At 36.4% G+C, this 16,285-nt stretch overlaps 1 protein-coding gene across 7 annotated transcripts in view; it reads right to left on the bottom strand.

Moving 5' to 3' along the window:
- Positions 1-16,285, bottom strand: part of ZNF106 (zinc finger protein 106) — a 74,940-nt gene that overhangs the window by 40,871 nt on the left and 17,784 nt on the right. For 6 of the 7 annotated variants that reach the window (XM_081289144.1, XM_081289147.1, XM_081289145.1 and 3 more), the window contains exons 2-3: positions 13,479-13,564; positions 8,647-8,708 (exon numbers count right to left, since the gene is read on the bottom strand). In XM_081289144.1, coding sequence (XP_081145270.1) covers positions 8,647-8,708; positions 13,479-13,559 — 143 coding nt within the window. In that variant the 5' untranslated portion in view covers positions 13,560-13,564. Of the gene's footprint in view, positions 1-8,646; positions 8,712-13,478; positions 13,565-16,285 lie in introns of those variants that run through there. The other variant, XM_081289146.1, reaches the window with a different exon arrangement.

Below are 16,285 nucleotides of genomic sequence, written 5' to 3'. Positions count from 1 at the left end.
TTAAAAGGAATTGCCCCATAGGAGGAGGGTTTAACAAAACTAGGTATCAAAGGAGTAGAATACCGGGTATTTGCCCACAATGCCGTAGAGGGAGACATTGGGCTAATGAATGCCGTTCTCAAACCACCATAGAGGGTACTCCATTACATTGGGCTAATGAATGCCGTTCTCAAACCACCATAGAGGGTACTCCATTATCAAAAAACAAACAAGGACAAGGTGTTTATCCACAATATCGTGGACAAAGGCATCGGGCTCCGTTGCCAAAAAATGGACAGGGGGCCCCAATGCTCCGGGGCCCCAAACCACAAATATACGGAGCACTGGAGGAACCCAGAAACCCCATCAGGGTAGTGACCAGGACACATTGTCCATCAGATCCCTCTTCAGACAAACCACAGGGAGCACAGGGTTGGACATCTGCGCCTCCACCAGATCAGTACTAACTCCAGAGATGGGAGTTCAAATCATTCCCACAGGGGTAAAAGGACCTCTTCCCAAAGGAAGAGTAGGCTTATTATTGGGACGCAGCTCTTCTACTCTAAAAGGACTTTTGATAAGTCCTGGGGTAATTGATCCCGATTATGAAGGTGAAATAAAAATTATAGCCAGTTCTCCAAAGGGTATATCAGTAATTTCACCAGGAGATAGAATAGCACAGTTACTAATAATACCAAGCCTACATGATAAATTTTCCAGTCATGCTGTAGAAAGAGGTTCCAAGGGATTAGGCTCCACAGGTGTAGATTGGGCTATGCTTTCTTTAAATTTAGATTCTCGCCCCATGCTAAAACTAAATATTCAAGGACATGAATTTAATGGGCTAATGGATACAGGTGCAGACCTTAGCATCATCTCTCGTCAAGAATGGCCAAAACATTGGCCATTACAACAAGCCACTCAAACGCTTCGAGGCCTAGGAGTGGCGACTAATCCCGATAGAAGCGCAATGGTATTAGATTGGAAGGATCCTGAAGGATGTGAAGGAACTATACAGCCATATGTATTGGATCATCTTCCCATAAATTTATGGGGACGAGATGTCTTAGATCAATTAGGTTTGACATTAACAAATAACATCAATCAAAATGCACCCACTATTATGGCTAGACAAGGTTTTAGGAAAGGAAAAAGATTAGAAAAACAAGAACAAGGTATAGCAGCACCAATACAAATAGATCAAGGAACAGACAGACATGGGTTGGATTTTCACAAAGGGCCACTGAGACAATAAAAATTACATGGAAATCAGAAAGACCAGTATGGGTTCCTCAGTGGCCCTTGACTAAAGAAAAGATACAAGTAGCCCATGATCTGGTCAAACAACAATTAGCGGAAGGACACATACAACCTTCTGTATCTCCCCATAATATTCCCATTTTTGTCATCAAAAAGAAATCTGGTAAATGGAGATTATTGCAAGACTTAAGAGCCATTAATAATGAAATGGTCATTATGGGACCTGCTCAATCGGGGATTCCTCAATTGTCTGCTTTGCCAAAAACTTGGTATGTTTTAGTTATAGATATTAAAGATTGTTTTTTTTAAATTCCAATTCATCCTGAGGATAGTCCACGTTTTGCATTTACTATCCCTGCACTAAATCATGAAGGTCCTGATCAGAGATATGAATGGAAAGTACTCCCTCAAGGGATGGCTAACAGCCCAACTATGTGTCAAATTTATGTTAACAAAGTAATCCAGCCACTTAGAAATCAAAATCCTGAACTACAAATATTTCACTATATGGATGATGTATTATTAGCACACAAAGCTAAAAACACATTGCTAGAATGTTATGCCACACTTACAAATTTATTAAAAAATTATAATCTAGAGATAGCAATAGATAAAGTACAATTAAATTTTCCAGTTAATTATTTAGGAGTTCTATTATCCTCAACCATGGTCCGTCCACCAAAAATTCAAATACGAGTAGATCAACTCAAATCACTTAATGACTTTCAAAAGTTATTAGGAGACATAAACTGGATAAGGCCTTATCTAGGTATTCCAACAGGAGAATTAGGACCTTTATTTGATATCCTAAAAGGTCCATCAGATTCAAATTCACCCCGAATGTTAACGCCTGAAGCAAGAAAGGCATAAAAAAATCATTGAAACATATATGGAAAATATGCATTTGGATAGAATTGATATAAGTTTGCCTTTATTATTTATTGTACTACCAACAAAAAATATTCCTACAGGAGTATTTTGGCAAGAAGGTCCATTATTATGGATACATTTATCTTATTCTCCTAACACTATTCTTACTAGATATCCTGAGGCTGTAGGACAATTAATACTCAAAGGAATAAAAACAGCAAAGGGAGTATTTGGAATTTCTCCCAATAAAATTATTACTCCATATACTATGAATCAAATTGATGAATTAGCTAATGAGTTAAATACTTGGGCAATAATCATGTGCAAATCTAATGTTTCATTTGATAACCACTTACCATCTAATCCTTTATTGTCTTTTTGGTCATTGCATCCTGTAATTTTTCCAAAAATGACAAGAAAAACACCTATCATGAATGCTCCAAATATATTCACTGATGGGTCAAATAATGGTACAGCAGCAATAGTTACACCTGATCAAACTTTTACATTTTTAGTACCCAAACAATCAGCTCAAAAGGTAGAGCTTAATGCAGTATTACAAGCTTTTGTGATGTTTAAAGATTCTGTATTTAATTTATTTTCTGATAGTCAGTATGTAGTTAATGCTATAATATCCCTTGAAGATGCTGGTAGGATTTCCCCTTCTTCTACTGTTTTCTCTTTGTTTTCCACTATACAAAGTTTAATCTGGGACAGAAAAGATCCATTCTTTATAGGACATATCAGGGCACATACAGGATTGCCTGGAGCCCTTAGTATGGGCAATGATTTAGCAGATAAAACTACACATGACATACATATTTTCTCTACACTAGAAGAAGCTATAAATTTTCATAAAAGGTTCCATGTCAATGCTAAAACTTTACAAAAGCGTTTTAAAATAACTAAGGAACAAGCTAGACAAATAATAAAACAATGTCAAAATTGTGTGACCTTTTTACCACAAGTTAATCTTGGAGTCAATCCTAGAGGATTGATACCTAACCATATTTGGCAGGTGGACGTCACACACTTGCCAGAATTTGGAAAATTAAAATATTTGCATGTTACAGTTGATACTTCTTCTGGATTTTTGATGGGCTCCCTTCATGCCGGAGAAAAAACTAAAGATGTTATAGCTCATTGCTTACAAAATTTTGCCACTGTGGGCGTTCCAAAACAGTTAAAAACAGATAATGCCCCTGGTTATACTTCTAGCTCTTTTAAACAATTTTGCTCATCATTTGGCATTACTCATATAACAGGAATCCCATACAATCCACAGGGACAAGGCATAGTTGAAAGAGCTCATCAAACTATTAAAATGTACTTATTAAAGCAAAAAGACGGAATTGGGAAGGGGTATATATTCCCCAAAGATAAACTTAAAATAACCCTTTTTACTCTAAACTTTTTAAATTTGGATTCATCAGGACTTAGTGCTGCAGAAAGGCATATGTGTCCAAAAAATGTACATAAGCCCAAGGTACTTTGGAAAGATATTCTAACAGGACAATGGAAAGGTCCTGACCCAGTAATTGTCTGGAGTCGGGGGTCTGTTTGTGTGTTTCCACAGGAAGAACAGCAGCCGATTTGGATTCCGGAAAGATTAACTAAAATTCTGACCCAGTGATTGTCTGGAGTCGGGGGCCTGTTTGTGTATTTCCACAAGGAGAACAGCAGCCGATTTGGATTCCAGAGAGATTAACTAAAGCGATTTCTATAGACCAAAAAGAAGATGATTTGGCTCAAATCCATAACAGCTGATATCCAAAACTCCAATTTGGCTATCCTTACATCTGCGACAGAACCAGGATGCTTTTTTCAATATCTATTTTATTATTGCCCTTTCCCATATCATGAAGTTCTATTTTGTTTTTTGAGCTCATACAGACCTAGGTTAATGTTTTGCTGATCAGTCCTATTTTTTTTTTTTGACTATAGAGTTTTTAAACATTGCAATGGAGATTTCACCTGTAAAAAGTTATAAGGCCTTTACTATTATGTTATGTGTTGTATGTATTATATTATGTGTGCACACTTGTGTTTTGTGTTATATGTTTGAATGTACGTATGTCCATATATCATATATGATGAGCGCTCATGAAAAAATGGATCAAAATATTTTTTTTATTCACGTGATTTAAATGGTTTAATTTAAATTGGGTAAATAACTGTTAAGAATTGTTTTAATATGTAAACAAAAAAGAAGGTTAACAGATCTGTTTGTTTACTTTCACCTTTCCTTTTCATTATATTTAATAATTCTATTCAAGATAATATAAATTGTTAAGAAAATTGTTTTCTTTTCTCTTCAAGATAATGTAAATTGTTAAGAAAATTGTTTTCTTTTAGTGCCTTCTGGAATGTTACATAATTTTTTCTTTAGCCATTATTACTAGAATTCCTATCTTCATCCCAGTGCCGGTGAAGACAAAGATAAAACTAATCTACAGTTTCTGCAATAGCCATCACTGAACTGCTTGCAGAACTTGCCTAAACTATGTGTCACTTGTATGCATTGTGAACTCACTTGTATGCATTGTGAACTATCTGTTGGTGCAGCGACTTGTGGTAGTGTTGGAGTATTTTTGCTGATGATGTCATCGGTGGTACAATTTTTCCAACAAGAGCCATCAATTGGCTTGGTGTATCTTCCTCCCTTCTGCTTGTCATGACAAAGACCTCTCCACAGGTGTGGCTGTATACTGGACCGGTAGTCAATGACGGGTAAGATCCAATTACAGTGGTACCAATCTAAGACAGGAGGCTGACGCCCTGAGGTCAGCTCATCCGAAGACGGGTAAGGACCATATGTAGTATTGGACAACCTAAGGCTGGCCCAATGATGCTATTTTTCAATTCTTTAATTAACAACCAGTTTAAATACTTTACGTAAGTACATAAAATAATTATGGGAAAAATGAACTACTTTCGCTTCTTAACTAATAAAAGGAGTAATTTTCCTTAGGGTGTTTAAAGATCTCAAATTACCTTCATCCTGTTACCACACAATTTCCTTTCATGAGTGAAAGGCTGCCTTAAGATGGTCTCTGCATAAGCTTTTCTTTATTAAGCTTGCTCTAACTACACCACAACAGCTGTTTGATAAATAAAGGTTTGAGCCTTTTTAACAGCATCTATCTGGACAAGTTACTTATAGACCACACATCTGAACAAATAGAGGGGGAAAATAGGGAAATACTCCAGATCCCTAATTGTGAACCAGAGGATCAGTTACTTACTTCTCATTCAAGCTTATATTAAAAACTTTAAAAATATATATTTCACAATTCTTAACCAGATCAAACCCTGAAATTATAGATACAATTATAAATAGAAAGTCTAAATACCAGAAAGCCAGTAATAAACCACAAAATTCAGAGGCAATAATCACAAACTGAGGGTAACAGGAAAAAGGAATAATGCTGGATGATTATCTGTACTTACCATATAGACTAGTGATAACTTTTCTTTCAGAAAATGTTCCAAGTCAGTAAATGCTTTTTGAGATAGTATGCCTTTTTTAAAAAATTTTAAGACAAGGTTTTACTAAGTTGTTGAGAGTGCTCACAAACATGTAATCCTCCTGCCTCAGTTGCCTGAGTCACTGGGATTACAGGTGTGCTTCACCATGCCTGAAGAGATTTTGTTTTTTTTGATAGTCTTAACAGATGTTTTCTTTCTTTCCTTTTTTTCTCTTGTTACCTGTTGCCTTCTTCCTTATAATTTATTAAAGGCCGGGAAACCATTAAAACATGTGAGCATTGTATCTAACGTATGAGTAAATTAGTACTAAAGCGCTCTTCTCTACATTAAAATGAATTAGGGTGGTAACAATGACATTTCTATTTGGTGGTTCAGATGCTTCAGTATTCTAATTATGTTCCGAGTAACTGAAAATGGTAGATAAAATCTCCATTACACAGTGAATTTGCTTGGAGGGGAATGGAGGGGAGGAAAAAATAAATAAGTTACAGAACAACACACATATGGAATGTGTCCGGCTACAAAACAAAATGTGTGTATATAAATATAAATCTACGTAAATACATAGAAAGAGGTCTGGATAGGAAATACTCTAAACCCTTGACTATCCTCTAAAACAGGAGTGGAATTTAAAGGGGAATGGGGCAGGAAGAGTTTTGCTTTTCATGATTCTGTATTCATTGTGAACATGAATCTTATGTAACCAAAACTTGTTTTAAATTTTTGCCAGATGTGGTGATATGCCTTTGGAATCCCAGCTATTCTGGAGAAAGAGGCAGGGGGACCCCAAGTTTGAGATCAGCCTGGGCAACTTAGTGAGATCCTGTCTTGAAATAAAATAAAAAAGGCAGGTAGAAAACTTGCCTAGCATTTGTGAGGTCCTGGTTCAATCCCCAGTACCACAAAATGAATGAATAAATGAATGAATGAATAAATAAATAAATCGGGGCTGGGGATGTGGCTCAAGCGGTAGTGCGCTCGCCTGGCATGCATGCGGCCCGGGTTCGATCCTCAGCACCACATACCAACAAAGATGTTGTGTCCGCCGAGAACTAAAAAATAAATATTAAAAATTCTCTCTCTCTCTCTCTCTCTCTCTCCCTCCTCTCTCATTAAATAAATAAATAAATCGACTGTCTTTTAAAAGTCTTAAATGGCTGATTAGTGACCTCTGAATTAAATATGACATTAGTCTTGGAATGCAATGGGTTTCTCTCCTATTAACTAGATTTACTGACCTTATTTGTTTTATTTAATTTTTTTTTTACTTTTATTTTTTTTTATTGGTTGTTCACAACATTACAAAGCTCTTGACATATCATATCGTTTTATTTAATTTTATAATATGTACATATGGAGCAGGTGGCAGGTAAGTAGTCTAGAATAAGGTAAGCTCTAAAAGGAAGTCCACTGGAAATGGGTTCATAAATAATTAAAATAATCCACATAGAATAAAAATTTAACTGTTTTTCATAGATTTTGAATGCTAGTAAGTTAGAAATCACATATATTCAAGTTATGACAACGGCTCACCACACACTAACTCTTGAGTAAAATCCTCTTTATATTGCTGCTAAACCTAACCTTTGCATAGTATGAGACTAGGGACATGTAAAAATTCCATTAATATGCTAAAGAGATGCTGAAAGTTTCATAACACATTAACTTGCCCACATAATCTAAAACAATATGACTTAACAAAAAAGTTAATACAATAATGTCAAATGATATAGGATGACATTCTTTTTTGGGAGGCTGGTGAGTGAGGTACTAGGAATTGAACTCAGGGGCACTCAACCTGAGCCACATCCCCAGCCCTATTTTGTATTGTATTTAGGGACAGGGTCTCACTGAGTTTAGTGCCTCGATTTTGCTGAGGCCGGCTTTGAACTTACAATCTTCTGCCTCAGCCTCCCAAGCCACTGAAACTCCAGGTGTGTGCCACCATGGCTGCTAGGATGGTATTCTGATCAAAACTTAACTATTATTCAGGGAATAAAATACATTTCATATTTCTTAGTTTCCCAATGATGCTGTTTATCCAGTCTCCAAACTTCAAATGCAAAACATTGAAGTCAAAAACAATAAAAAAGAAACCATAAATGGAAAAAGGACAGGCATATATACATACTTTTTTTTAAAAGCAGCTTATTATATTTTCTTCCCTTAAACATCTCAAGTTTTAAATCCCAAAAGAGCGTTCTCAAATACACTTAAGGCCTGTAATTTGATTTTGTTCATACTAATGAGATTCAGTGCAATTTAGTAGACTCTGAATTTCTCAAAGACTATTCTAGGAATACTAGAGGCTTATAGTATGCAATAATTTATAACATTGCTAAATATGAAATGTCCCAGCTGTAAGGCTGCTTTGTAGGAATGATATAGCTTACTAAAGAGAGAACTAGTTCATCCTAACTCATCTTTGTTATATTCTACCAGAGCTGCTGTGAATTTTACACATGTGAGATGCACAAAGATATCAGTTTATCCCTTTGCAGTTGTTTATGGAGGTGGGGTACTAGAGATTGAACCCAGGGACTCACACATACTAGGCAATCACTGAGCTACATCCCCAATTCTTTTTTATTTTATTTTCAAGACTGGGTCTCACTAAATTACCCAAGCTGGCCTCAAACTTGCAATCCTCTTGTCTTAGCCTCCTAAGAAGTAGAATTACAGGGTTTATCCTTTTAGAATGCTAAAAATCTACTGTACTTGTTACTAATGCAAACAGATTGTTCTATGCCATAAGACAGTATTCATTAACAAAAGATTACTATCAAATAAACTGACAGGAGGGGCTGGAGTTGTGGCTCAGTGGTAGAGCACTTGCCTTGAAAGTGTGAGGCACTGGGTTCGATCCTAGTACCACATAAAAACAAATAAAGGCATTGAGTCCATTCCATACACAACTGAAAAATAAATAAACACAAATAAATAAATAAATAAATAAATAAATAAATAAATAAATAAATGGACAGGCACCATTGGTACTCAGCCCCCCTCCCCCATATGCAAATTTATGGAAGAGAGCCATTCCCATACCTGCCCTTCAGGTTTTCAAGTTCCCTGTGATGCAACATGCTCCGCATGTGTTCGTCCATCTCCTTCAAAATCAAAAAAAGCAGATTAAACTAAGGGGGATTGTTTTGGGGGAGGGAGGAAAAAAGACAAAATTCTATGTCCTATGTAATCAACAATTGGGGATTCAGCTTCCTGTGTCAATGTTTCTTTTGTGTGTGACTATTCTTCCCAGATCACAGTTCTTCAGCTGTGCTTTTTGAAATATTTTCCTTTTTTTTGGCACTGGGGATTACTGAACCCAAAGGCATTCTGCCATTGAGCTACACCCTCAGCACCTTTTACTTTGGCATTTAGAGACAAAGTCTCATTAAGTTGCTAAGGCTGGCCTCAAACTTGAATCCTCCTACTTCAGCTTGCCAAATTGTTGGGATTGTAAGTGTGTGTCACTGTGTCCAGCAATATATTTTAAGTAAAAGAAATTATTAGAAAAACATATTTGGATGGCTTTTTAAAATGATTAGAAAGTATTGCCTTCGGGAGTCAAAAAGACTTTTTTTTAATATTTATTTTTTAGTTTTAGTTGGATACAATACCTTTATTTTATTTATTTATTTTTTATGTGGTGCTGAGGATCGAACCCACAGTCTCGCATGTGCGAGTAGAGCGCTCTGCTACTGAGCCACAACCCTAGCCCAGGAGGCAAAAGACTTTTAAGAATAAAATATGTAGGTTAATTCTATCCCGCTACAAAGAATTTTCTAAAGTTTTAATTTTTGTTTTAATTCTTAAATCACTTAGTATTCCAACTATTTGACTACTTTTGTCCACACTCTCTTTCTCTACTGAATATTTCAAGAGTAAGCTACAGCCTGATATGGTGGTGTGTGCCTGTAATCCCAGTGACTCTGGAGGCTGAAGCAGGAACATCACAAGTTCAAGGCCAGCCTCAGCAACTCAGTGAGGCAACTAAACAACTTAGCAAAACTCTGTCTCAAAATACAAAATCACAAGGGCTAGGGGATGTAACTCAGTGATAAAGTACCCCTGGGTTAAATCCCTAGTATTCCCGAAAGAGTAAGCTACAGCCAGGCTCCCAAGTTCAGAGTCAGCCTCAGTAGCTTAGTGAGGCCCTAAGTAGCTTAGCAAGACCCTGTCTCAAAATAGGAAAAAAATAATAATAAAAAGGGTTGGGGATATGGCTCCATGGTTAAGTGAGACCGGGTTCAATCCTAGGTACCTTTCAAAAAAAAAAAAAAAAAAAAAAAAGTACGTAAAAGGTTAACAGGTTTATGGGACTGGGGCTGTGGCTCAGCAGTAAAGTGCTTGCCTAGCACATGCGAAGGCCTGGGTTCAATCCTCAGTACCACATGAAAAGAAAATAAAGGTGTTGTGTCCAACTACAACTAGAAAATAAGTATTAAAAAAAGAAAGTAACAGGTTTACACATAGTTTGTCAGACCTGGAATATGAGTGTCAATAAACATTTGTTGAATGAATATAAATGGCTACATCAATTATAGATGGGAATTACAAATATAACAGTCTCTTCTCTATAGCAGATCAGGAAGTTTTTAAAAAAATACTTTGAATACAATAATTCAGTTACTGCTTTACTTCACTGCACACTCCTCCACTTCCCCAACTGATTTGGTTGGATCTAATGAAAAGTTTGAACATTTACTATGTCCCCTCCCACTTCCCTTATCTCGTTCTTAGAGGGAAGAAAATAAAATCTGTGAAAAAGTTGTCATTTAAAAACATGCAAACCACACACAAAACACAAAGAGCTGTAAATGTCTATCCTTTTGTCACTTGAAAGTTTATATAGCCAGCATGTCATAATTAGAGAATAGCTATTTATATATACAAATAATAAAAGGCTACTAAAATTTCTGAATATTACTGTTTACTATATTCTGTGATAAGTGCCCTAAACATTTTCTCATTTGAACAGCAAAATATTGCAGAGTTATAAACTTTCCAAGGACACAGGATGCAGAGAAGTTAACTTCTTCATTTACCAGATTTTTATCAAGTGCTTATTATGTACCGAGTGGAGAGTGAGGGATTGAAGGGATAAATATGAAAAGATGGCCTCTCAGAGTTATAGATAACCAAGTAGTTAAACTGGAACTCCAACCCAGGCTGATCTGACACCAAGACAACATTTCAATGTTCCAAACACTGTGTTGGAATGAAAAACTCCAAGAATTTACAAAATCTTCAAGTCCCTATGCTTGCTGTTTTTCTTTAGATTCTTATCTGTATTTTAAATTCCTTCAGTTAAATATAAGTGGTTTTTCTAGCAACCAAGCCATTCCTGACCAAGACAATATTAATTGAAATGAGTTATTCTCTCTGATATAAAAACTGATTCTGTATTTATTACAAAAGTGTTATAATTAAAAACTAGTTGCAATGTGACTTTTGATTTTCTAGAACACTTCACTAATTTTTCCCAAATTTATATGCAAAATCCTCACCCATTCTGTTCCAAAAAATGAATACAAATAGTGAAACAACTGAGTATTCAAAATACCTGGACAAGACCCACAGGCTAGACTTAAGGTAAGAGCTCCAAATATACACATTTTTGTATACCAGGCTTCTGTTTAGTTCCTTGCACATTAATCAGTGTTCTTTGTAAAGAACTGGGTATCATGGTTGAATAAATTCGAGAAACGCTGAAATAAAAAACTAAATACAGCTGGGTGTGGTGGTGCACACCTGTAATCCCAGTGACTTGAAAGGCTGATGCAGGAGGAGCCCAAGTTCCAGGCCAGTCTCAGCAACTTAGCCAGGCCCTAAGCAACTCAGCAACCCTATCTCAAAATTTAAAAAAAAAGAAGGGGAGGGGTGGGGGGAAGGGGCGCTGGCTGGAATGTAGCTCAGTGGTAAAGTGCCCCTGGATTCCATCTCTAGTGCCAAAAAAAATAATAACAAAAATAAATGAATAGATACATATTTTTAACTTAATAGCTTCTTGGTTTTTTATATAAGTTAATGGGCATGAGGATGCTCAGGGATTATATTATACAGCTTTTCCTTGCTCAAGTCACCCTAGAGCCTTTTCTCCTCTAAAGTATATGTGGAGAAACCAGGATTACATTTGTTTGGGAAACTGGAGGAAAGCACTGTTTCAACACAAACTGTTCTTAATCCATCTAAAAATAATTAGTAGAGTCATCCCTTCCAACTAATCCATTGTTATTTTACACTATATTACTCACTAAAACCATACCATTCCCTTGTCTAACAACATAAAACTAGCTTTTCCTAAGACAAGAGGAGTAAGTAACTATAGTCCTTGATTTTTACTTCACTATGATCATGGCAAGTGTGAAGTGACAAGATAGGGCTGCTACTCCAAGAAAATCTAATACCACACCTTGGAACACTGGCCTCTCTAGTCCCATCTCCTTATGAAAGTAGACATAAGGAACTTGGAAGTTTCATAAGTCCAGATCAAGTTTTAAATCTAAAAAAACAATTATTTTACTTTTTTAAAAAATATTTGTTGTTTTTTGGTTGTAGTTGGACAAAATACCTCTATTTCGTTTGTTTTTATGTGGTGCTAAGGATAGAACCCAGGGCCCCACACATGCAAGGCAGGCGCTCTACAACTGAGCTAAGCCCCAGCCCCAATTATTTTACTTTTTAAAAGGTAGCAGATATATTATTAAATATGATTTTAAATCAATTAGTTTTTTCCATCAGTAACTGAAATCTTCAATAGGGGTAAAAAACCTTCATTATAGCACATTTGATACTGTTTTCCAATTATCTTCACTTAAATTACAATCCCACTAATCCCAAAACAAAACTGTTTCAATCAAATAAGCTTTCTTACTGACACCTAGAACTGCCAACTCCATTCTACCTGGGTGTCTTTGTTCATGTTGTTTTTCACTTAACCTATCTCTTTTTTCCATTTCACTTAAATTGCTTTACTCTTAGATTTCTTTCAAGGTGCATTACCTGCAATCAGACTTTCTTGGCTAACCTAGCCCATGATCTTCACAGTTTTCTGAATTTCCAATAACAATCAAGAACACACCTGTAATCCCAGCAACTCGGGAGATTTTCTAGAACAAGGAGGCAGGAGGACCACAAGTTCAAGCCTCAGCAACTTAGCAAAATCCTTACCAAAATTAAAAATAAAAAGGGCTGGGAATGTAGTGGTAAAGTGACCCTGGGTATAATCCCTAGTACTGAGGTGGGGAATGAGGGGGCAGATAAGGTCTATATTTCTTTGTGCAACATCCCCATCTTGTGGATGTCTAGGATATTGTTAGTACCATTTCTGCTATATTGCACTTTTCATAAGACTGGGCATATACAGAAACCAGGTACATATGAAAAATGCCATATTTGCTAAGCATTTGTGCATTTAAAAGTATACAATTTTAGGGGCTGGGGATGTGGCTCAAGCGGTAGCGCGCTCGCCTGGCATGCGTGCGGCCCGGGTTCGATCCTCAGCACCACATACCAACAAAGATGTTGTGTCCGCCGAGAACTAAAAAAAATAAATATTAAAAATAATAATAATAAAAAAGTATACAATTTTAAAATCTCAGAAAATAACAACCTCTAATAACCTGAATTTCTCTGTAAGTGGTTCCTAACTAAATTTCTCTATATCATTCACCTGTGAGTACATTCAAATTCTGGTAGAAGTTTAATAATACAGGTACTGACTTAATGAGGTAGTACTGAGAAAGAAACCAGTGGCCTAAGACTATGGTTTAAGAAAGAAACTAAATAAGACATTATTAAAAGCTTTTATCCATCTATTAATAAGACATCTCTGAAAAAATGATTATCCATGTAGCCTCAATTCTCCCTCTGATTACCTTTTTTGAGCTGTATGCAATGTGGCACAATATGCATTTTCGTTCTCGTACCATAGTGACCAGATCTGAAGCACTCAACATCAAACCTGCAACAAAGAAGTTAACATTTAGTAACCTTTCCCCCAGATACCTTCTTGAATTGATCTTAACATAGTCAAAATTACAAGTCATATCTTCCTCACCTCCGCCTTGCTTTTCTACCAGTCTTCCTGTCTCAACAGACAGAAATTCCAATTTTCCAGATGCCAATGGCCACAACTTTGTGAGTCACCCTTGATTGCTCTTTCTCATCCCATATCCACCCTTATCAGAAAATCCTGTCAACCCTACCTTGAAATATACCCTAATTTCTACCAGTTCTTACTACCTAGGACATTTATCATTTGCCACATAATGGTCAAGCCTACTGACTTGACTCCCTATTTCCACTCTGACCTCTTAGAGTCTATTTTCATATACATAGCCAAAGATTCTAGGAACAGGATTTTTTAAAATTTAAATAAGGTCATGTCATTCTTCTACTCAGAATTTTCCAATGATTTACAGAAAATTATAAATTATAAGTCTTTGCTGTGGCTACCAATCTGTTTCTCACTTCCTCTCAAGCTTAAATGCCCTACCACTCTTCCTTTTTTTTTTTTAAATAGGTTTTTTTTTTTTTAAGAGAGAGTGAGAGAGGGGGGGGGAGAGAGAGAGAGAGAGAATTTTAATATTTATTTTTTAGTTATCGGCGGACACAACATCTTTGTATGTGGTGCTGAGGATCGAACCCGGGCCGCACGCATGCCAGGCGAGCGCGCTACCGCTTGAGCCACATCCCCAGCCCCCACTCTTCCTTTATCATTCCATTTCAGTCACAATGCCCTCCTTGCTATTCCTTGATCATACAAGGGATTCTCCCCACTTAAGGCTTCTACTTTTTTTTTTTCTCTTTGCTGGGAATATTCTTCCTTAAAATGACCTATGTTTCTTACGGGCCTACTCTATCATTTCCATCAGATATTAAAATGCTGCCTCATTGGGAGGCCTTCCTTGAACCCCTATATGATATTGCATATGCTGTCCCTCCTCCCCTATTTCTCTATTAACCTGCTTAATTGACCACGTTTTGACCATCTGTGGAAACATGGTGAACACTTAGTTGACCATGTTTCCACAGATGCTCAAAACAATCTCTTACAATGTGTTCTTTTGCAATGTGATTTTGTCACCACCCATCCAAAAAGTAGAGTATTTCCCTCCTCACTGTGAACTAGTACGACTAATAAAATGTAGTAAAGGTGATACTATATAACTTCTAAGGTTGGGCTTTCCAAAATCTGCAGCTCCTGCCTTTGTCCACTTGTAATACTCCCTCTTGGAACATACCTACAATGCTTTTAAAAAGCCAAGCCACAGGGAGAGGCCAAGTGGAAAAGAACTGAAATGCAACAGAGTACAACAATAGTCAAGACCAAGTGACAGTTATAAGTAAGCTGTTTTGGGGTTCCCAAGTACAGCCACCAAAGACAAACTCCAAGCAAGATCAGGAAGACCAATAGTTGAATGCTTTTCAACCCACAGAATTATAAGAAACAATGAAAATGTTGTTTAAAACCAGTAAATTTATTATGCAGCAAGAAATATCTGAAACAAGGACCCTTTGTTACTTATTTTCCCAATTACAACTTAAGTTCCACGAGAATAAGAACTTCATATATTTTTAATTTTTTTTTTAGTTGTAGATAAACACAGTATCTTTATTTATTTTCATGTTGGTGCTGAGGATGTGAGGCAGGTGCTTTACCACTGACCTACAGCCCAGCCTGAACTTCACATATTTTGAACACTAAGTATAGTTACAACGCTTGGGACAGAAACTGGCACGCTGAAGGCAATCTGTTTAACTATTTGTTGAATTGTTCCAAATGGAACTATCTTAGGTTACTAAACACAAGATGAAGAGAGCTGGGTTTAGAGTAAGACCCAAAGGTTTTCAACTGCACAATCCTCTAGCACTAACATACTCAGCTTTTGAGTTCAACACTCCACCTAAGATTTTAAGTCCACTCTACAAGAAGCATTCTTTTTTTTCCTCTACACAACAATACCAAGCTCTAACAGATATATCTACTTGCAGTTCATTCCTTACATGCAGTTCATTCTTTAGAAAATCTTAAAACCATGACAAAAGAAGGTTATACGTCAACCTAACTGCTAGACAATAGCAGAAAGACCAATAAAAGATGCCTAAGGTTTTCCATGTCTCTGGTGATTTAACGTTTTTCTTGCAGTTGCAACCTACTTTAACATTGAGCATCTAATATTATTTTTTATTTAAAAGCACTGTTCTTTCTTTTTTATTGTTCTTTTCAGAATAAGTGACAATAGAATTCTGACATATTATACATACATGAAATATAACTTATTCTAATTAGGATGCAATTCTTGGGGTTGAACATGATGTGGAGTTAACACTGGTCATGTATTCATATATGAACATAGGAAAGTTATGTCCAATTCATTCTACCATCTTTCCTATACTAAATTAATTTTAAATAATAAGGTTCAACACTTGAATAAGATTATGGAGTAGCTAGGCATAATGGCTCCTGTAATCCCAACCAATTTAAGAAGCTAAGGCAGGAGGATCACCAGTTTGAGGCCAACCTGGGCAACTCAGTGAGACACTGTCTCAAAATAAAAAATAAAAAAGGCTGGGGATATAGTTCAGTGGTAGAGTGTCCTTGAGTTCAATCCCTAGTGCCCTCCCATCAAAAAACAAGATTACAGGGTAGGAATCTGGACATTTGAGAAAGATGAATATC

Source organism: Spermophilus citellus (genome assembly GCF_964194105.1).
Source record: "Spermophilus citellus genome assembly, chromosome: 4".
Classification (NCBI taxonomy): domain Eukaryota; kingdom Metazoa; phylum Chordata; class Mammalia; order Rodentia; family Sciuridae; genus Spermophilus; species Spermophilus citellus.
This window is presented reverse-complemented; position numbering and strand designations above follow the sequence as displayed.